At 51.8% G+C, this 21,801-nt stretch overlaps 1 protein-coding gene across 2 annotated transcripts; it reads right to left on the reverse strand.

Moving 5' to 3' along the window:
• Window positions 1–257: 257 nt before the first annotated feature.
• Window positions 258–21,124, reverse strand: NTRK1 (neurotrophic tyrosine kinase, receptor, type 1). 2 transcript variants are annotated; one of them, XM_006895743.1, is made up of 17 exons: window positions 20,805–21,065; window positions 17,725–17,799; window positions 17,368–17,439; window positions 15,673–15,741; window positions 14,473–14,618; window positions 13,853–13,995; window positions 10,873–11,005; window positions 8,272–8,598; window positions 7,817–7,834; window positions 7,614–7,669; window positions 7,254–7,356; window positions 6,623–6,769; window positions 6,103–6,233; window positions 5,771–5,943; window positions 2,374–2,614; window positions 1,868–2,026; window positions 258–639 (listed from the first exon to the last, which is right to left on the reverse strand). In XM_006895743.1, the coding sequence occupies exons 1-17, from the start codon at window positions 21,014–21,016 to the stop codon at window positions 454–456; spliced, it is 2,391 nt and encodes a 796-aa protein (XP_006895805.1). In that variant the 5' UTR covers window positions 21,017–21,065; the 3' UTR covers window positions 258–453. The 2 variants fall into 2 exon arrangements, with proteins under 2 accessions (XP_006895805.1, XP_006895804.1); XM_006895742.1 differs by lacking the exon at window positions 7,817–7,834 and having other exon boundaries at window positions 20,805–21,124.
• Window positions 21,125–21,801: the final 677 nt, after the last annotated feature.

The following is a 21,801-nucleotide window of genomic DNA, read 5'->3' on the forward strand; positions in this document are numbered from 1 at the left end:
TTCAAACAGAGAGAGGTAGTTATGGTCTTAAGATCTGGGAAGCTTGTCCTGGGATTGCGCCATCCCCTCACTCCCAGGTGGATGAGGTACCCACAGGACTGACATCTAACCACAGCCACAGTGTAGCAATGTGGATGACAGCTCCATGGAGTTGGGGTGTGCAGTGAGGGGAACCAGAGACAAGGTCAGCCTCCCACCTGAGTCCCAGTCCCCCCTTCTTGAATGACATCACCTTAAGAACTGGCAAGACACACAGTAAGGGATAATAAATATAATTGCTATGACGGAACCCTGACTTAGAGAAGCAGGAACATCCTCTAGTCTCAGCTCCCACCAGACCCCTCCCACATGCTGAGGGTGAGTTAGATGCTTGGTGATCACTCAGGGGTGCTGGGAGCTGCTAGGGTAGGCTCCAGCATTCTGGCTCGCCAAACCCAGTCCCTGGGCAGGCTCCTAACCCAGGACATCCAGATAGACAGGGGGAGCCTGGGCCAGTGCTTGCAGCCGGGCATGCACATCCTTGATGCTGTGGCGATGCTGAGGCTCCCGCTGCCAGCAGCCCCGCATAATGGCGTAGACTTCGGGTGGGCAGGCGCGGGGCCGCTCCAGCTCATGGCCTTGCGTGATGCACTCAATCGCCTGGGGATGTGAACCGCAGGAAAGACAGGGAAGAGAGCATAGAGATGAGACTGGAGCAGGAGCGTGGGGCCAGCCCCTGAGGAGCCCTTCCTGGATGAGGCTCCCAGAGCAGGTCTGGGCTTCTCCTCTGCCAACGATCTAAGTGGTCACAGTGACTCTCAAAATTCCTTCCCGCTCTTAGCAATGAGCAGCAGGAAGAACTAGAGCTAGACTCTGAGGAGTTGGGCGTGCTTCCTGAGGGGCTGGAGTCAGACCCTGAGAAGACCTGCCAAGAAGAGAAAGGCCCCAACCTATGCGCTTCGTGGTGGAGGCTAAAAGAAGAAAAGGAAAGGAAAGAGAAAACAGCGCAGGACTGCTATTGAAGGCCTTGAAAAATGACTGGCTCCCTTTTTTAGTAGAGGGCAGCCTCTACCTCCTTCTATCAACTGCGGGTGTCACTATGTGGGGACCTGGTATCTCCAGAAAGAGAAACTGTAGTAGGAAATACCAAAGTTAGACTCTAGGAGGAACTGCTAGAGCAGGTAAGGAACCCAAAGAGGAAGGAGGGATCGTTGGAAAAGGAGCCTAAAGATTCTTCTTCTGTCGTCGTCCACCCCCCCCCATTAAAGGACTTGGGCATGGGCGGCACTAATTTCATTCTTTCTCTCAGTGCTTGAGAAAATTAAAATCTATAACCCTCTCCCCCACCCCACGGCCTCCAGGGAGCAGACTGCATTAGGAGGAGAAATGGAAACTGACAGCTGCGAGCCAAGGAGCGGGCGGGGGAGCCGCTCCTGCTCCGGGAGACACAACACCTGGGGCCTGCTCTGTGTCCAGCCGGGAGAGCCCGCGGAGGGGGCGAGGGCGCGGCCGAAGCGCCAGCCTTCTGCTGCCTCCTCGGCCCCTCTTGCGCTGCACTTTTCTTCCCATATCTCTCCCTTCCACGCTGACAATGCCTCCCAGGGCTATAAAACCAGCTGAGGAAGAGGGGCCTGGACTCCACCTATCAAATACTTAGAGATGCCCCTAGGAGCCAGTGGGATCTGGGCTTAGAAACCGTAAAACGGTGGCGAGAGGCGAAGAGAAAAATTAGACTGGAGCAGAGAGAGCACAGCACTGACTTGGAGGAGCAGAATGCTGGGGTGGGTGCCCCTGGAGGCAGCACGATGAATGGCAGAAGGGAATCTAAGGATCGGAGCTTTCTGGGGAAAGGACCAGAAGCGGTGGGGGCGTGGCCGGCGGGGCTGACCTCGGTGTTGGAGAGCTGGTACCAGGGCTGCTTGCCGTAGGTGAATATTTCCCAGAGCACCACGCCGAAGCTCCACACGTCGCTCTCGGTGGTGAATTTGCGGTAGAGGATGCTCTCGGGCGGCATCCAGCGGATGGGCAGCATGGTTCGGCCTCCCACCTGCGGGAGGGCGCCGTCACCTACAGGAGGCGCCCGCGAGAGCCAGCCTCCCGGCGCAGACCCCGCCCCCGCCCTCATGAAATATAAATGCACAGGGGTTTGGGGCCAGAACTAAGAGGGAAAAACCGATGGTGCCGTTTCCGTCCCGCAAAGCGGAGACAGACCCTCTACCACCAGGGATGCTCGAGGTGGGGGCGGCATGAAAAAGAAGAGCCAGAGAGTCTCAGATCCCATACTGCCTGAGGATGAGGAGGGCGTGCCCACTATGGGGCTGGGGGTGGACCTCTGGCCCCAGGGTGTCTACAGTTGAGACTCTTGAGGGAAGGGTGGAGACGAAAGACCCTTACGCGGTAATAGTCTGTGCTGTAGATATCCCTGCTCATGCCAAAATCGCCGATCTTGACCACTAGCCCTTGACCCACCAGACAGTTGCGTGTGGCCAGGTCCCGATGCACAAAGTGCAGGCCTGCCAGGTACACCATCCCTGCAGCGACCTGGCTTGCCACAGCCAGCAGCTGCCCCAGGCCTAGGGGGCCTGGAGCCACGTCCTCCCTGCCAGCCAGCAGCTTGGCATCAGGTCCGTGGGACCTGCAAAGGAGGTGGGAAGAAGGCGCTTAAGGAAGGGACTTTGGGGAGACCTGGAGTGAAGTGGTGTGAGGGAGCTGAGGGCTGGCAGTGAGGAAGGAGGTGCCCACATTTCCAGGGCTTCCAACAGAGTCCACAATTGTCACATCGATGCCCTTCTCTGAGGCAGTGCCCTGAACTCAAACCCTAGCACCCAGCTACCTAATTGGCCCCTACAATCTCTAACTAATGGACATCTCAGACATAGCCTTCCTTAAGCTGAGTTTGGCATTTTCTGAAGGTCAAGCTTGCCCTGCCTCAGTAGCTTGCCCTTTTCTATTTAGGCTCTGAGCCTGGGAGTCCTGTTTCCTTCACTTTTACCCTCAATTTGCACCCATACCTGTAGGACTTGCCTTTCCAAGATGCCCTCTGCATCACAGCCACTATTTGAGGTCTATCTCTGATGATTTCTCTCATCCCCAAGTAGTCCTTCTGAACTTTATCTGAATTTACTGGCCAGTTGTGTGGGTGGTGGTTGTTGATTGCCTTCAAGTAGAGCAGACTCATAGTGGTGGGTCTATTATTCAAAATGTCTTTCCTAGGCCTTTGACTTTACCACATTGCTGGGTGGGAACATGCAAATAGGGTGTGTAGGAAGCAGAAGTGGCATCCACTTCCTAAACAACATGCCTGTGGAAACTCTATGAACTTTGATAAATGTTAATAGTTATAGAAAGGCTTCAGGCCTTTTGTTCATAGGGTCGCTATGAGTCGCGCTCTACTCGAAGGCAATCAACAACAACAGTCTTTCCATCAGGGGATTGGCTAATTTGACCATTTCACCAGATTTTTTTTTCCTGGTTGTGTACCATCTAGTTGGATCCGACTGGCACAGGAGGAGATTGCCCCTTCTTCTCCAGCAGAGCATCTGATAGATTCTAACCGCACACCTTTGGGATTTCAGCAAAACTCCTTGCCAGTAGGTTACCAGAGCTCCCTTTCCATCAGATTTAAATTGAGTAGGTTCGGTGAAGGAAATTGAGAATTTCACTACCAACAAGTAAGATCGGGCAAAGAATTTAGTGTGCCCTTTAGAGTAAGAGATTCCTGCAACAGTCATATGGTCCCTATGCACAAGAACCAACAGCCGCAGCAGAGAACCAGAGATCACAAAGACAGAGCTGACCTTGAACTGCTGCCCCACAGAACCAGAGCCATGGGTCTTCACCCAAACTTGCTGAAGGACTTGAATGGAGGGAGGGAGATGCCATAATTGCCAGGACTTAGCTAGCACTTGGCTAAAGTTTCAAAGCTGAAGGCTGAAAAGCCTGCAAACATACTTTAGAAGCTGCCTGGCTGAGAAATTACACCCTGTCGCCAACCTGAATTGTAACCTTTTTAACTCCCCTAATAAAGCTCATAATGGTGAATATGTCTTTTGAGGTCTGTGGAGCTGTTGCAATGGATTCTAGATCCTGTTGGAATTAGTAGAAGAAGGAGCAGGAGAGTGGGGAGCCTCATGAGAAGTGGGCTTGTGTTGTGGATGTTCTTGATGGGGGCAGTTTCCTTTGTGGAGCTAGGAGAGGTCAGGCATGACCATCCCCATGGTGCCTACACTCTTTGTACAGTTCATATGCAAAGTTACCCCTTCTGGAGGTCAAATACACCCATCCCCATGATATCTTCGTTCTTTTTGTACCAACAATCAGCAATGGCCTTTCTCATTGGCCAACGTGTTCTCAGCTATTTACTAGCAGTGGGCCAAAGGATAGATCACTCCACCTCTCTAAGACTCTTCTGTGAAATGAGCACACTTGTTGAAGTTAATTAATGTCCAAAAAGAAACATTCAGAGTTATTCTGCACAAAAGAAACAAATTCTTAACACCAAATTTAGTAACAGTTTAGTCTAAGAATAAATTGCTATATATACTTGAAGACTTGTTGTTGTCGTTAGGTGCCCTTGAGTCAAGTCTAACTCATAATGGCCCTATGAACAACAGGTGTGAACCCTGTCCTGTCCTGTGCCATCCTTATCATCTCTGACACACTTGAGCCCACTGCTGTGGTCACTGTGTCGATTCATCCTACACAAGATGTCAATCCAAAAGTCTTACTCTTTTTTTGCTGACCCTTACCTTTACCATGCATGATGTCCTGCTCCAAGAAATCCCCTCTCTTAGAAACATGCCCAAAGTACTAGGGACAAAAATTCACCATCCTTGCCTCAAAGGAGCACTTTGACTGCACCTTCTCCAAGACATATCTATTTGTTCTTTTGGCAATCCATGGGTTATTCAGTACTCCTCCAACTCCACACATCAAAGACATCAATTCTTTTTTCTGTCACCATCCTCATTCTTTGTCTGAAAGTACCATGGTTGGAATCAGGCACACCTCAGTCCTTAAAGTAATATCATTGCTCCTTAGATTTGGAAAAGTCCTGACTGCTGACTTTCCTGGTGTAATACATCTCCTGATCTACTGGGTGCTGGTACCAAGGAAGAAGGAATTGTTGATTATTTCAATCTTTTCTCCATCTATCATGATGTTGCTTATTGGTCCTGTAGTGAGTTTTTGTTTCCTTGATGCTGAGATGCAATCCATATTGAAGGCTGTAGTCTTTGATCTTCTGCAGCAAGTATTTTAAGCCTTCAACTTTTAGCAAGCAAGGTTATCTGCATAACATAGGTTGTTGGTGAAATCTTCCTCTGATCCTAATGCCACATTCTTCTTCATAGAGCTCACTTTCTCAAATGATTAGTTAAGCATATAGATTGAATAGGTATGCAGAAAGGATACAACCCTGATGCACACTTTTCCTAATTTTAAACCACACAGTGTTCTGCATGCTACACACCAGTAAATACAAGCTCTGCAAAGCCCACCCATCTAAAGTGTCGACTCCTGGTCTCTGCTGATGCAGTCTCTCTGGCTGCTGTCACTCTGTCCTTTGCCCTGCCTTACAAGCACATATCTTCTCCTTCACCACTTTGCAGCTCCCTGGGCTCCAGAACTGTGCCTGCCTGATTCTTCTCAATCTCCCCACTTGATGTGTAACCCAGCATTGAACAAGGACCAAGCAATTTCCAGGAACAACCAACAAAATGGGGCTGTGCTTGTGGGGCAGGGGTGATGGGACTCACACCCAGGGCCCAGGACAGCAGCCAGGAGCTCCTACCGGAGGAAGCGGTTGAGGTCACCATGCCGCATGTATTCAAAGACCATGAGCAGCGGGCGGCCCTCGGTGCAGACTCCAAAGAAGCGGACGATGTGCTGGTGCTGCAGCATGGTGAGCAGCTCGGCCTCACGCTGGAAGTCCTGCCGCGCACTCTCCGACACCTCCTTCAGTGCCTGGATTGCAGGGGCAGGAGTGGGTGAGCACCCAATCCCCAGCCACGAGCTACACCAGACCCCAGCACCCCAGCCCTAGGCCTAGGCACCCTGTCCTGATACATCAGTTCTTCTGGAGGCACGGCCCAGACTGGTAGTACCTGGCGGCCAGGGTCTCACCTTGACGGCCACTAGCATCTTGTCTTGCTCAGGCAGCAGGTTGTGGCATTCAGCAAGGAAGACCTTCCCAAAGGCACCCTCACCCAGCTCCCACTTGAGCACGATGTCTCGGCGCTTGATGTGATGGACACCTGGCAAACGGGTGCTAGGATCAACGGGAGCCTCACTCGGTGTGGGGAGCAATGGGGCAGGGACATGGGCAGGAGTGTCTGGTAGTGTCTGCACACTGGCATCTAGCTAAGAGAGTGGATGGGAACGGAATTCTGCCACCACGCCCTATGCCCTGGTGGAGGCTGCATCTGCCCGGACTAGACACAGCTCAGATGTAAAGCTAACCTGAGCCCGAGGGCGATGGAGGTGACAGGAGAGGAAGAGGGGAAGGAAAGTTATTGTTCAAACCCAGGGTAAGAATGAATGTGTGTGCAGGCGCGTGCATGAGAGCGAGCGCGCACACACACACACACACACACACACACACGCGCATGGCTCACCCCACCCTTGACCCAGCACAGCCCCTCACAGGCATCACTGAAGTACTGCGGGTTCTCGATGATGTGGCCTTGAAGCCCGGAGCCTTTGCCCTCAGTGGGGGACAGGGAGCTGCCACCCAACGTCATGAAATGCAGGGACATGGCCAGCCCATCTTCTGGAGCCAGCATGGCCGGGCCTGAGGAGAAGACACGGCCGGGTTCAGGGCCACAGCCCACGCACACGCCCTGCTCACGCCAGCAAGGCGATGCCTGCCTCAGCTCAGGGGGAAGAACAGAGGAGCCGGAGTAAGACAGCAGCTACGGAGAAGGGGGGCACTATGACCTCCCTCTGGCTGGCTCTTGTCCAACCCCAGGCCCCATGGGCACCAAAGAACTCCCCCACTGCCCCCCTCCCCTGCAGAATCCAGACCTCCCAGACCCACTTAGTGTTTGACTACAATCCAGCCACCAATTAGTAGCTGCTGCCTCTGAAACTGCCCCCGGCACAGCCTGACACACACTCACGAGTCGCGCAGCCCAGCCCCACATAGACCCCAGATACGCTCCCACAGCCCAGAGCCCCTTCCCACCCTAAAAGAGAAGACAGAGTCAGGAAGAGCCAGCAAGGAACAAAGCCAGGGAAAGACAGACAGACAGCCCCTCTGCAGCCTCCCAACTCACGGTTGATCCCAAACTTGTTTCTCCGTCCACATTTGTTGAGCACGAGGAGCAGCGTAGAAAGGAAGAGGCAGGCAAAGACAGCCAGGCCCACGGCCACTGAGACCTGGGGGAGGGGGTGATTAGATCCTGGGGCACTCTCAAGAGCTCCCTCTAGGAAACCATCTTCATTCCACTCAGGAGCCCAACAGACCTGGCCCCTGCCCTGGGGACCCGGCTGGGGCTGTGAGTGTGGTGGGCAGCTCAGGCTCTGTGGATGGAGCCCTGCACGCTCCAACCAGAAGCACAAGAGGCAAGTCTGTAGCCTGCAGTCAGGCCTCCCACATCCCAAGTCCCACCCAGGCTTCCACTTCCCAAACTCACCCCAAAAGGTGTTTCATCCTTCTTCTCCACAGGGTCTCTCGATGTGCTGTTAGTGTCTATGGGACAAAGGCCAGAAGAGTGGGCTCCCCAGCAACTCTCCTGCCCTCGCCAGCTCACCCTCAGAGGTCAGGTCAGAGGTACCCGCTGCCCCAGCCTCAGCCCCAGAGATCACACAGAACCACCCTCCAGCCAGAGACACTCACCCACTGGCGAGAAGGAGACTGAAGCAGGAAGGAGGAGAGAAAGCAGTCAGATGCAGGAGGGGAGCACACGGTCCCTTGCCCCAGGGATCTGTCCCTACGTGGGATGGGGTGGGGTGGGGAGGTGGGGAGCTCTGGACCTCAAGGAAGAAGATAAATGGCCTCTTTTCCAGCTGGGATCTGGATGCCCCAGAGCGGGGCTCTCTCTTCAGTCACCCCAAGTGAAGGGAGTAGCTCAGAGCTTGTGGGAGGGTCAAGAAGACCAGCACAGAGCTGCACATCAAAATCTGGCTCCTTTAGACACCTGAACCCTATGGTCCTTCAGGTCCAGGACCAGGCACCCCAATTTCTTGAGTCAAAGGAACAATGGGAAGTAGGCCAAGCCCCCCTGGACATCTGGACCTGTCCCCCCCATAGAGGCTAGGGAGTAGGGGCAGGGCTGAGGGAGGTCCTCGCACCAGGGATGGGATCCTCGGGGTTGAACTCGAATGGGTTGTCCATGAAGGCAGCTAACATGGAGGCAGCCGCCCTGCCAGAGGGGTTCACGGCCAGCAGTGTGTAGTTGCCATTGTTGACGTGGGTGGGCTGGTTGAGGCGCAGACAGCCGTGGCGCATGGTCTCATTGGCCACTGGCTCTAGGAACTCGGTGAAGATGAAGCTGGTCTCATTGAGCACCGAACCGTTGAAGAGCCAGCGCAGAGAGGGTGCTGGCTGCCCGTCCACTGAGAAGGGGATGCACCAGTGGTGCAGCTCCACCGCCTTGTGCAGCTGCACGCTGGGGGGGACTGTGGACCAGAGACCACAGGGAATCAGGGGCAGCCGAGGCACCAGGCCAGGGTCAGCAGTGAGGAAGAAATCAGGGAGAAATGGGTCAGCAGGCCCTAAGACTTGTGCAAGGAGAGGTGTTTGGAAGAAAGGTGACAGTACCTCTTAAATATACCATGCAGGAGGTCTAGAAAATTCTTTTTTAGGCTTAAAGGCAGCAGGCCTCAAATAAATAGTGTAACAGGCTAGAGAGATGGGACACAAATTATGTAAATTAAACACTGAGCCTTTTAGAGAGGACTCTAGAAAAAGTAAGTGTAATCAAGTCAAGAAGATAGAGTAAGGGACTTAAAAGTCAAATACGATGTGAGGGGGAACCTTTCTGAATAATTTTTGAATGGTTACCAGGGATGGGAAGGGAGGGAGAGAGGAGCAAAAATTGATAAGTAGATAACAGACACATTAAATGGATGAAGGGAAGACAGGAGATGATCAGATATGAATATTGTAATTAACATAAAATAAAATGTTTATGAATTATTGAATGATAAACCAATATATTTTGTAAACTTTCACTCAAATCAGATTTTAAAAAGGAAAACAAGCAAGTAAACAAAATCCCTTAAAAAATAAAGTTACAGAGTTTAAATAGGCCCAACCTGGGGAAAACAACAACAAAATCCCCTCAATAATAGAAGGGAAATGTACATATGTATAGACACCTATACTATACAGGAATTCCATGCAGTATTCATATAATGTATAGAATATATAATGCATGTTATAATTATATTATTCATGTATTACAAGAACATAATCATATGGCAGGCCTCTGGGGATCTAGTTGGAAAGGAGTTGCACTATCAACACAAAGGCAGGAGGTTCAAATCTACCAACAGCTCCAAGAAGGTAATAAGTCTCTTCCTGCGCAATTTACAGCCTCTGAAAACTCGGTAGAAGGTCACTTATGAGTTGGTTTCAATTTGATGGCAACGAGTTGGAGGGTTTTTTAATTCATATAATGGAATATTACTCAGTAGCAAATTGAATTAGCTACAGCGGTAAAGCTCTGATAGCCTTGTGGTAAGAAGCTGCTCTGCAATCACAAAGATACATGGTTTGAATCCACCAGCTGCTCCATGGGAGAAGGGTGGGGAATCTCTTCCTCTACGATTTACTGCCTCTGAAAACCCTCTAGAGGGTCAGCTATGGGTCGGTTGCTACTCAATGACACACAACAACAATAATAATCATAACCAGACACCCTGAGAGAGGGAGTTGCTAGTCCTAGGCCTCAGTCTTGGGGACATAAAAAGAAAAAACAGAAAAAAAACGTAAGCCATAGTGATAAAAAGCAAACCCATCCCACTGCCACCAAGTCAAGTCCAACTCCTTAAAAAACTCATAGTGGTGGCGAGGTCTGGTGGCCTAGTGGCAAGAAGCTGCACTGCAATCCCAGAGGTGAGCTGTCTGAATCCACCAGATTCTCTGCTGGAGAAGGAGGGACAATCTCCTCCTGTACCAGTCAGATCTGATTTGACGGTACACACAAAATAATAATAATAAAAAATTTAAATAAATTAAAAAAAACAAAACTCATAGCGGTAGGGTTGTGTTTAAAGCATTATGTGTAGAAATCTTTTTAAAAGTAAGGGGGGGGCAATAAGATTTTTTAGAAAATGTTTTTAGTTGACAGACCTAGAGAAATTAAGGGAACTCTGGTGGCCTAGTGGACAAGAAATTGTGTTCCCAACCCAAAGGCGGGCAGTTCAAATCCACGAACTATTCCAAGGGAGAAGAATGAGCTGTCACCTCCTGTGTGATTTATAATCTCTGAAAAACAGCGGAAGGGTCAACTATGAGTCAATTCCAACTCAAAGGCAATGAAGGGTTTTTGAGAGAAATTAGGCCTTACAGCTAGAGAAAAACTCAGGAGAATTTTCTTTCTAAAACCTAGGATGCAAGACAAAGGCCTAAGGAGAGGTCAGTTAGGAAGAAGTAATTTGGAGAATAAAAATGGCTGGGAAGCTGGTGTTCAGGGCCTCAGGTAGCAAGGCTTGGGCAGGGCGCCAGAAAGAAATCTATCTCCATCCCTCTGGCCTTGACAAGCCCCCAGGACGTCCCCCAAAGGATCAAGTTTTCATGGGAATCTGGAAACAGCTGGGAGGGAGCAGCTGTGAGCTGTGAAGACGTATATCCCTCCCCTTTCCTCCAGCCCCCTACTCTCACATCCTTTTTTCAGGGAATCAGGGTTGTAGGGGGTGAGTGGGCGCTGGGGTAGTTCAGAGACTCACAGGAGACATTGACCTGGACAGAGACCTCGGCTCGGCCCACATCATTCTCCGCCCAGCACGTCAAGTTCTTCCTGTTGAGGTCACTGGTGACATTGGTCAGGGTAAGCTCCAGAAACTGCAGATCCTCAGATTTCTGGGTCAGGGAAGAGAGGAAAAAAAAATCAGGAAGAGTTTCAGCCTGCTTGAAACAGGGGCTTTCAGGGGCTTTCAGGGGGCTGGAGCAGATGTCTTTGAGGAGCCCTTCTGGCTCTAGATAGAAAGGAGAGGAGGAGGAGAAGGGAAGAAAAGGGAGAAATGTATGCAGGAGAAAATAGAGCAGAGAATGGCTCTTGTCCCTTGGAGTTCATTCAGAGTAGGGTAGATGAACCCCTGGATCATTTCTTTAATGACCTAAAAACTCTACAATATAACCAGTAACCTCTAAAATGGGCATGAAATACCTCAAAACCACCCATCTGAGTGACTAAGCAGATGTCATAAATCCTAAACACAAATTCACACACAGTCCATCGGAAAATCAACCAGCACCCTACCACTTAATTATTCTTACTTATACACAGCTCTAACACGCTTAGTTTCAACCCAAAGAAGATCAGAATCAAAAAGATGGCTTGATACAGGGCAGCAGTCAGAAGCAGCAGCTCTTTCTTTTTGCACATGACGGTGTGTGAGGTTAGAAGGGTGAACTGATTGGATTCTAAATTATCATCAAGAGATTGGATCAGGTTCAGGATTGTCAAAGTCATGGACACGGGTAACAGTCTTATGGCCTAAGAAACATCTTAATCTTGATGAGTCTTCCCCCACCCCCACCCCGAGGAGGTGGAGATTTTAGAAAGCTGTTTTTATAAAATGATGAAAAATAAATGAAGCGCTACACAGCTCTCATCTCTCTGGAAACTTCACAAAAGTGGAATTCCTTTAACAAATGTCAGCGGAGGTGAGGCTTCCGTGGCGGAAGTCGGAATACATGAGTTCAAAGGTCCAGAGGAACTTTTCTCCCCCTTGAGCAGGCTCTGGGTTCTAGTCACACGATGGGCTATTTGCCTGAGGGCGAGCCCTGCTTTGCCCTAAGCCTCTTGACTGTCCCTCCTCCAAGTTACCCTGGGGCCTGGGGTTCTAATAACTCCTCCCCTTGAGTGTCTTTCCTGTCCCTCCCTCTCCTCAGGATGATCTACCTTCTTTCTCTTCCACCAAAATCAGGTAGAATTTGACTTCTACCAGGGGCTGCACTGCCAATCCAAAGGCATGGTGTTCTCAGTTCAAATCCCCCAGCTTCTCCACAACAGAAAGATGCTTACACTGCTCCCATGCAAGGTACTGCCTCTCAAAACCTGCTTGGGTGTCCAGCTATGGGTTGGTTCTGAAAATCAATTAATGAAAGAACTGGAAACAGAGTCTGTGGCTTCTCACTCATCACACATCTGAGAGGATACTACTCCTAGAATATCCAAGAAAGACTCAAAAAGATCCCAAGAACTCCCTCAGGGACTGGGGCACAGATTTGACATGTCACACTGCTATTAAGTTTCCTTACCTAGAAATGGTTCGTTGTGGTCCATAACAACAACAATAATAAAAATGGTAGCAAACATAAATCCCCTAAACAGAAAAGCAAACACTTGCTATTTCCCCAAACAAGTCATTGATTTAAGTTCTTTCCATGATGGAAATTACCAACTCCCTGTCCCCACCAGACCCCCTTTCGCTTACTTGATCCAGACAGCTTTGTTCTTTGGAGGAAGATGGGTCAGGCAGGGACTCTGTGGCCAAGGCTCCCTCCACGATGTTTGAGCTCCAGTGGTTTCTCCAGTAGGGGCCCCATCCTTGCTCAAGGTTTTATTGGCTCCCTTCAGTCAGCTCCAGGGGCACCAACAACTGTAGTTATCGACTCTTTTCTTAAACTGAAGGCCCCAAAGTGAACAGCACAACCCTTATCCCACTGACTCAACTGTCCCCAGGGGCTGGACCCTGCCTGTCTACTCTTGCCATCCACCTGGAGCCAAGTTTTTAGTCCCTGATTTAACTCTGTTATCAAAAAATTCATTGCCATCGAGTTGGAACCGACTCATAGGTGATTTTCCAGTGGATTTTCCAAGGCTATAAATTGCATAGGAGATTGCCCATCTTTCTCCCAAGGAGCAGTTGATGGATTAGAACCACAAGAGATGTGGGTTAGCAGTGCAACTCCCTATAGATTATGCTACCAGAGCTCGCCAACCTTGTCATCAAGGCCTCCCAAATTTCAGCTGTGGCTACTCCCAGCTTCCCATAGCCAGCCTAAGGACCAAAGGCGAGGTCTGGACAGGTGCCCAAAGACATGTCTGATAACAGAGATAGAGGCCGGAGAATGTCCAGAAGCAGGCAGGACATCAGAAGGCCTTCCTGTTCACCTCCTCGGCTTACAGATAAGAAAACCAAAGTGCAGGCAGATCAAGGGATTTTTCCAAAAGTCACTCTGAGAATCAATTAATGAATGAGAGAGCTGGAAGCAGGCTGCGCCTCCTCACTCACCACATGTCTAAGAGGATGCTACTTCCAGAACCTCCGAAAAAGACCCAAAAGGACCCCAGGAACCTCCCAGGTGCTGGAGCACAGATTTGACACCACCTCTACTGGAGGTCTCAATTTCCTTTTCTAGAAAAGGGATGATGGAGGGATGTTTTGCTCTGTCCCTCTGACATCATGTGAGGGTTCTGTGACTCTCTCTCTCTCTTGCAATCAGCATCTGATTCCCAGAGAGAGGACCTATGTACTGGGGGTCATGTGAAGCCTGAGGATCTCCACTGGGACGGCGTGTGTGTGTGTGTGTGTGTGTGTGTGTGTGTGTGTGTGTGTGTCTGCGTGTTCATGCCCTGGGCTGCTGAGCCGAGTCTCCCATCTCCGTCCACTGTTCACTGTTCACCCTCTGTGTGAAGGTTATTGATTATCGCCATCGCCATACACCCTGCTGGCCTCCCAAGGGTGACAGTGTCCTCACCAGCACTGGGGCTGACTCCTCCAGCTCTGTGAGGCTCCAGTCGGCCTGCTCCAGGTTCTGACCCTCCACTTGGCACTGCAGCAGCACGCTGTCCCCCACGTCCACTGAGGCATTGGGCATGCGGACCTTCAGCCTGGGCACATCTGGCCTCCGAGGATGCCAAGGGGTATTAGAGTTGAAAGTGGCTTCCAGAACCCTTGTTCCTGGAAATGTCCTTTTGCCCACCCCCATTACTGACCTGAGTCCAGTCAATGCCCACCCACCTCCACACCCACACCCCAATCCTCAGCTTCCTCTGCTGCTGTTGAACCCACTTCAACCCACAGCGACCACAAGAACAGGGCAGAAAGAACTTCCCCATAGAGTTTCCAAGGCTGTAATGGTTGCAGAATCAGACTGCCACATCTTTCTTCCATGGAACAGTGGATGGGTTCAAACTCTAACCTTTCCGTTCAAGAGTTAACCACTGCACCGTCAGGATTTCTGTAAGCTTCCCCAGCCTTATTTCGCAGTTCCCCACAGAGTTTTTCTCTCAAGCTCTGCTTAGTGCCCACCAACTCCAGGAAACGCCCACTCCCCAAATAGCAAGCAGCCCACCTTCCTCTCCCCCCAACACCTACCGCAGCTGGCGTTGGACAGAAGGGCGATAGGCTTCTGCCCGGAACACTGCAGCTTCTGGTCGGCAACTGCGCCCAGCCCCTCTTCCTCCCAACGCTGCAGCCAGCTCAGAGCGCAGGAACAGTTCAGGGGGTTCCCCGACAGGATCCTGGTGGGTGCGGGCACACGGAAAGAGTCAGGGAAGGGGTAGGTGTTGGGGGAGCCACAGAGAATATGTTAGACTACAGTGAGGGATACCTAGAGGAGAAGGAGTGAGGACCGGGATGAAATCCCTCTCCTGGACCCCAGAAATGAGACGTTATTTAAAAAAAAAAAAAACAAAACCAAACGAAAACAGCACACAGTGGGCTACAAAGAGGAATGGAGCTCGGATACATGCTACAGCATGGATGAACCTTAAAAAACAATGTGCTGAGTGAAACAAGTCAGTCACAAAGGGATGAATGCATAATCCCACCTACATGAACTAGGCAAATGTATAGAGATCCAGGGGGTGAGGGAGGGCTCTGTGTTCCTGTTCAGGGCAGTGAAACAATTTAGAAGAGAGTGTCAGCACAACATGATGAACATAATCTGTGCCACTAACTGCATATGGAAAATGTGTTGAATTGGCAAATATTTTTGTTGTATATATTTCTATTAAAAAGGAAAGAAACAGAGCAGGAGGAAAAAAACCCTCCACAGCTGGCTGTGGGCTGCATGGAATTCCCTTCCCCAGGCTCCCCAGGGTAACACACCAGGTGAGAGCTTTGCGTGTGGAGAGGAGGAAGAATCACAGCCTTCAGGAGTGACTGAGAGGCTGTACGTGCCCATCAGGTATACATGAACCACTGCTCCGATCACATGAACATGGGCGATGTCCCCAAGTAGACATGCAAGGGTCCTGTGGTCACTCAGCACAGACTCAGAATGGTGCCTGCCTCCATGTACACAGAACCCATCCCAGCCACCCTCCATGAGTGGTCCCATAGCCTCTGCTTTGATGGAAGGTTTGCAGTACACAGGGTCTCAGCTCAGGGTCAAACACATAGTCCCCAGAGAAACGGTTCCCACCCACCCAGTTCCATGGCAGTAACATGCCTCCATACAGAGACAAGTGTATGTCACACACATACACACACACACACACACACACACACACACACACACACACACTCACTCACTCGCAGGCTGATGTTACCCCTGAAAGCCATTACACTCACAGTTCCTGTAATGAGAGGCCTTGGACAGTTTTCCAAGAGAGAGACTCCAGAGCATTAAAGGAGAGATTCCTGCGGGATGGAGACAGAGACCCCCATGAGCAACCTGACCTTGCTGTGACCCAGCATGAGAGAGGGGAGGAGCAGGGGAGGAAGTTGACATCTGGCCTCCTCTTCCCAACTTTGGAAACTAGAACAAGCCCAGGGAGACAAGGGGAAGAGGGGGAGGTCAGACCCCTCCCTGGGACAACAAGGGTTAACCCCACTTAACCCCCTCTCTAGACCCCAGGGAGGCGGAGCTGAGGGAACAACCACTCCCCTCCCCTCCTCCACCCCTTTGGCCCCAGCTGGCAAAGTGCTGAGGCCACAGCTGGGGGAGGGGACTCCATCTGTGCTCCCCTCTCCAAGAGCCCAGGATGGAGCCAGAGGAGGTGGGGGAGGACTGAGGCTCCCACACTCCCTTGCCCCCTATCCGACAGATGACAAGGATCCCAAAGTACTTCCTCAGGTCTTACCCCTGCCTTCTTCTTCCGGTCCCTCCCCAGGGACTAAGGGAAGGGAAGGGTAAGGACCTCAAGCCGCTCAGCCAAGTCCACTACTGCAGAGATGGGGAAGGTGAGCCCCACCGAGGCCTTGGATCCAGAAGCTGGTTTAGGAGCCACAACTGGCCCCCGAATTCTGTGCTCTGTGTCAAGCCATGGCTCCTGGAACTTTCTGCCTCTGGAAGCCTGCTCTGATCTGTCTCCATGACCAGCCATCATTGAAGTTGAAGACACACCAGAAAGAACTTTTACTTTGTAGCCAAACAGCTGGATATGAGTTCTGTCCTGTCACAGCTGTGTGACTTCAGCTCAGGGACTGAATCTCTGGTTCTCAGAATCTTCATCTACAGAGTGGACTGACACCCTGCCTCTCATCAATCGGGAGAATCCAATAGCAATTGTTCTTTTTATAATTAATGAGCCGCTAGGGTCGCTATGAATTACAGACGACTCGACTCCACAACTCCATGGTATGTAACAACAACAACATAATTAATCCTGACATAATAAGGATTGCAAAGTGTCACTTAACACAACTCTGTGAATGACAAGCCCCTGTCACCTTTCCGTCTATCCACTTGTCCATAGCAGGGAGATACCAAGCTCCTGTCCTTGGAAGACTAGAGGGTGCAGCTAGACTCTACTTTGGGACTTTCTCCCTTCCACCCCATGCATCTGTCCTCTACAGAAGAGGTAACTGTGACTTCCAGGAATGAGGAGGGTAAGGAATGGTAAACATGACACCCCAGTTCCAAGCAACCCTAGGGGCTTGGTAGATGTTTCTCCACCAGGGAAGGTGATGGAACTCTAGCCAGAACCAGCAGTCCTGCTTTTGCCCCTTGATCCCATTTGGACTGGTATGTATCAGAACTCAGGGAGAAAGGATGGGACAGGCACCTATAAGAAGTGTCCCTCCCTATAGCATGAAGGATGGAAGCAAGATGGCTAGAAGGACTTTCTAGCTGGCAGAAGTGGGAGCTGGAATAATGTCATCCCTGGAGTAGATGAGATAGCAGGAGCCCCAGGAGAATGTGTGAGTCGCCTTCCCTGGTCAGGCTGAAGTCATCCTCAGACCAGCTCCCTGAGGAGGTCCAAGCCCATCAATGCCCCAAGTGTGGGTATCCTCCCAGCCCCCCACCCAGCCCTGCCCACTCACAGGCGGCTGAGGCGAGGAGTGAAATGGAAGGCATCCGGCGCCACGAAATGGAGACCACTCTTCACGATGGTGCTGGCGGTGGGCACAAGAGGCTCAGCTCCCAGGATCCCAGCAGCACCGGTCGCCCTGGCCTCTCTGCCCATCCCAGTCCTCCAGTCCCAGTGCTGGGCCCCATACCCCTGCTCCTCACACCCTCACAGTTTTCTCAGCTGCCCCCCACCCCTCGGACTCCTGCGCTTCTCTGACTACCCCCCATGCCCCCTCAGCCTTCAGCCTCCCAGGCCCCTCATCCCATTAAGTCCTTTCAAATCCTGCAGTATTGAACCCCCCACATCTACACATCCCCAGCACCCTCACAGATTTCTCAGCTCCCCCAGGCCCCTCAGGTCATTGAACTCCAGTCGTTGCAGATGCTGCTGGTTCTCGATGTAGCTGCGGGGAGAGGGCATGGGAGTTACAAAGATCCAGACCCTCCACATGCCTTCCTCACTGTCATACGTGCATACCCACACACAGGTACATCCACCCAGCTATATTCAGATTGCTCATAGATAATGTATGTAACGCTATGTATATTGACACTCACGCACATACATGCACAACCATGAATGCTCTCACACAGACACATGTGTACATTCACATGCACAGACGTACACACATGCACAGACATACCCTCCTTCACATACACACATACGTATGCATGAACACTCATGCCCGTGCACACACATACGTATATAATTACACACACACAGATGCAAACAACTCTCTCTTGCATGCTTAGATATCTAAGTGCACATTTATCTGCTTAGACACACACAGACACACAGATTGATTCTCAGCGTGGTGCTCTGCTTGGACACACAGAACCTTTCCTGCCCAGGCTCAACCCTAGGGGGTCATCTGAAACACTTGCCTTCACAAAGGCCCCAGGCTCCTTATTGCCATCGCCACTGCCCCACCCAGCTCGGAGGAAGCCCTGTGGTCATGCAAACATGTGCTCCCAATGCCCCAGAGCTGCCATCAGAGCTCACCCAAAAGCCACTGGGCCCTCCCCAAAACGGGCAGTCTCAATCTCCCACCTCTGGCTTTTCAGCAAAGCAAATGAGAGGCATAGAGGCTGCCAATTAGAGACCCCTTAACTATTTCCTGCCCCATTTGGGATCCAAAATACACAAGGAAGAAGAGGCGAGTGCTGTGATAGGATGGAGTTGGAGGGTGTGTGTGTGTGTGTGTGTGTGTGTGTGTGTGTGTGTGTGTGTGTTAGGGGTGGAGAGACTATCACTAACTGGCTAATTTACAGCAAGAAAGAGATGGGAAGGCACAATGCGGGGGTGGGGGGGAGTAGACAAGAGACTGGCAGGGAGAGAGAGACAGGCAAGGAGAGGGGAAAACCGATAAGGAAAGGGAAACAGAGAGACAGCTAGATAAGGCCAGAGAGCCAGAGAATGCAAGATAGTGAAAAAAGTAGGAGCAGGTATGTGAGGATGGGGGTGGCTGAGGCTCTGGGCCCTGCCCAGCCTCTGGCTTGGCTTGTCAGAGAGTTCCTGAGAAATTGAGCTGCCCTGCAATGGCACGCAGAGGTACCCCCCCCCCTCCACATACACAAGCCTGACTCATGGCTGAGCCTGTACTCATAATCCTCCCCTCCACCCAGTTCCTTCCCCTAACTTAGGGAGACTCAGGAGCAGCCTGACTGACCTTTCTCTTCCTCCCCACTTCCTAACATTGGTACCAACAGGCCAGCCAGAAATCAGGTTCTCAGTCCCCAGGGAGCCATGGAGTAACCTCTAGGTAATCCCGAGGGAGAGCGGGTTCCCACCTTGCCCCCAATCTTAGAGTGAATTTAGAGGTTTAGGGGCTCGGGGAGGGGTGAGAATGCTGTGGTCAGGCGTGTGCAAGCTGTCAGGCAGTGTGCTCAAAGCTGCCCCATTCGTTTGAATTAATAATCTGTCTATTTGAGTCCATTATCCCCTCGTTAGCTCTGCGGGTGAGAGCAGAGGGAGGGGACCCAGCAGACTGAGGTAGAGGGTCCTGCTGCTGCCCCACCCAAGGGGACATCTCAGCTCACCATCCTGAATGCTTCCCAGTCCCCAGTCCTCTTTATCTACTCCTCCATCATCATTATCACCCACCCTTACCCCCGCAGAGCCCACTTGGGACTTGGAAGGGAACTGGGAATTGGAAGTCCTGATGGGGAGCATTCAGGAGCCTTGGCCTCAGTTTGAAGGTCCAGGGTGATGAGTGAACTGGACAGAGGTGTCAGCCTGCATCCCATGTCCCCTCCCACAATGCAGAGACCTAGGTCCAGACTCATTTGAGGCCATCTCCTCTTTTCCTAGTCTCCCTAGGGCCATTAGAGAGAGATATTGAGTACCTTCCCGTTAATTACTGCAAGATACCCGAGTAACTCAGTGCCAATTATTGCAGGCTACTCAAGTAACTTCCAGACAGCCATGGTCCCTGCTCGGGTGCCTTCCAGTCCATCACTGCATGAGGTCAGGCTTCCTTGCCCAGCCTCTAAGCTAAGGCCTCAAGCGGAGGGCTTTCCAGCATTCCTCTCCTCTTTTGGAGATCCTCTTGGCCAGGCACACAGAACACTCAAGTACTTCCCAGTCATCACCATGTAATACTTGAATACCTCTAGGCTCATTACAGACTACTCCCATAGGTTTCACCAGCTGCTAAAAAGTACTTGAGCATTTTGGAACCAATTACTGCAGGATGTTGGAGTACTGCAGAATGCTGGTGATTCTTCCCAGACTTGAACCCCTGAAGTGAGGAGGTTGGTTCTCTCAGAAAGGGCCTGAACTCAAACGGAAAGACAGGGATAGAAAGGAGCTAGGAATGGAAAAAAGGCAAGTCGGCAGGGTGTCCCATTTCCCAAATCTAAATTCAGAGTTCCTAATAAGGGTTCTGAGGAGACCAGGTGGTCTGGAAATGGGGAAGGGAGAACTCAACACTTCCCCGTGGTTATTTATTATCTCCACCAGTTCCAGGTCACTTCTCTGTTCCAGAGGAGGAGCTGGCATTGCCTGGCATGACAGGGAAGGAGACAGACAGAAGAAAGGGTAGTAAAAGTGCCTAACTGACTCCTGTACTGCGGACCACCCCCTTCTACGGGATAGAACGTGGGCTCCTGACTGAAGACCAAAAAGCGGTTTCCAGACCGCTGGGCTCCAATGTGCAAAGTTCCCTCCTTCTCCGAAGCTCATACCCTATCTGCCCTGAGCCCCCGACCTAGCGGCGTTCGGTAGTGACTATGGAGCCTGAGGGGAGGGGGCAATAACAGCAGCGGAGGAACTCAGGGTTATACCAAGAACTATGCAGTGACAGCCTCCAGCCGCACCCTCTCCACCTGGCCCAGCAAGCAGGCATCGTGTCCGCGCCCTCGGAGCGGAGGGACGCCTGAGTGCCCCCCGCGCCCCTGGGACACTCACAGCTCCGTCAGGTTCTCGATGCCCGGCAAAGACAGGAGGCTCTTCAGGGCTCCAGCCCGGGTGCAGCGCAGCCCAGAGGGGCCATGGGGACAGCAGGCTTCGGGACACGACGCAGCGCCCGCGGATGCTAGCATCAGCCACGCCAGCAGGCTGCCAGGCCCGGTGGCCCGGCCGTACTGGCCGAGCTGCCCGCACCGTCTGCCTCGCAGCATCGCGGCGCCGCCCGCCTCGCCCGGGCCCGGCAGCCGTCTGTGCGCTCCCAGCTGCCGCTGCCGGGCCTCTCCCGACATGTGCACGGGGCGGTGTTAAAGACCAAGCCGGCGCTGAGGGGCGGGGCCAGCGACTCGGCCCGCCCCCACGGCTTATGCCCCGCCCCCCTCTTCCCGGACCCCCAACTCAGCCCCTTCCAATTCCTAGGCCCCCAGCGCCCGACTTCTCCCTCAGCATCTCTCCTAGCTCCCTCCCGGAGACATCTCCTGAGAATAGGAGAACCAGGAAGTTAATACTTTATTCTTGCAACCTAAAGCAGCTGCATTTTCAAATTTGGAAAGGATGGAGAGGAGATGACTGAGCTAGAGAAAGACTGTGGCCCCGGTCAAATCTACTCAGACCTTGGACCTCAGAGCTCCCTCAGGGCGTGAGAGCTGGAGGGAGCGTTCATGTCATTTGGGGAGTAAATTAGGTACAATAGATAAATTATAATAAATTAGGTACTCTCTGAGCCCTAGAGATACAGGGTCTATGATAGGAAAACAGAAGCTGCAGAGAAAGAGGGAGTGGCCCCTTAAAAAGCCAAAGAAGAAAGAATGGAAACAGAGACCCCACCCTTCCAGGAGAGACCACAGGGTGGCGCCAGAGGCCGGTGTGCAAAGATGTGCGCTTTAAGCAAGGTGGAGTAGGGGGGTGCTATGCAAAGGCCCAGTCGTGTTCCAGGGTCAGCTTCTGACCCCGGCCTCCCAACGCTGGACCCTAGACTGGGCAGGACTAGGTCGAGCAG

This window comes from Elephantulus edwardii, unplaced genomic scaffold, assembly GCF_000299155.1.
Source record: "Elephantulus edwardii isolate Elephantulus edwardi_28Jun2011 unplaced genomic scaffold, EleEdw1.0 scaffold00176, whole genome shotgun sequence".
In the NCBI taxonomy this organism is placed as follows: Eukaryota; Metazoa; Chordata; class Mammalia; order Macroscelidea; family Macroscelididae; genus Elephantulus; species Elephantulus edwardii.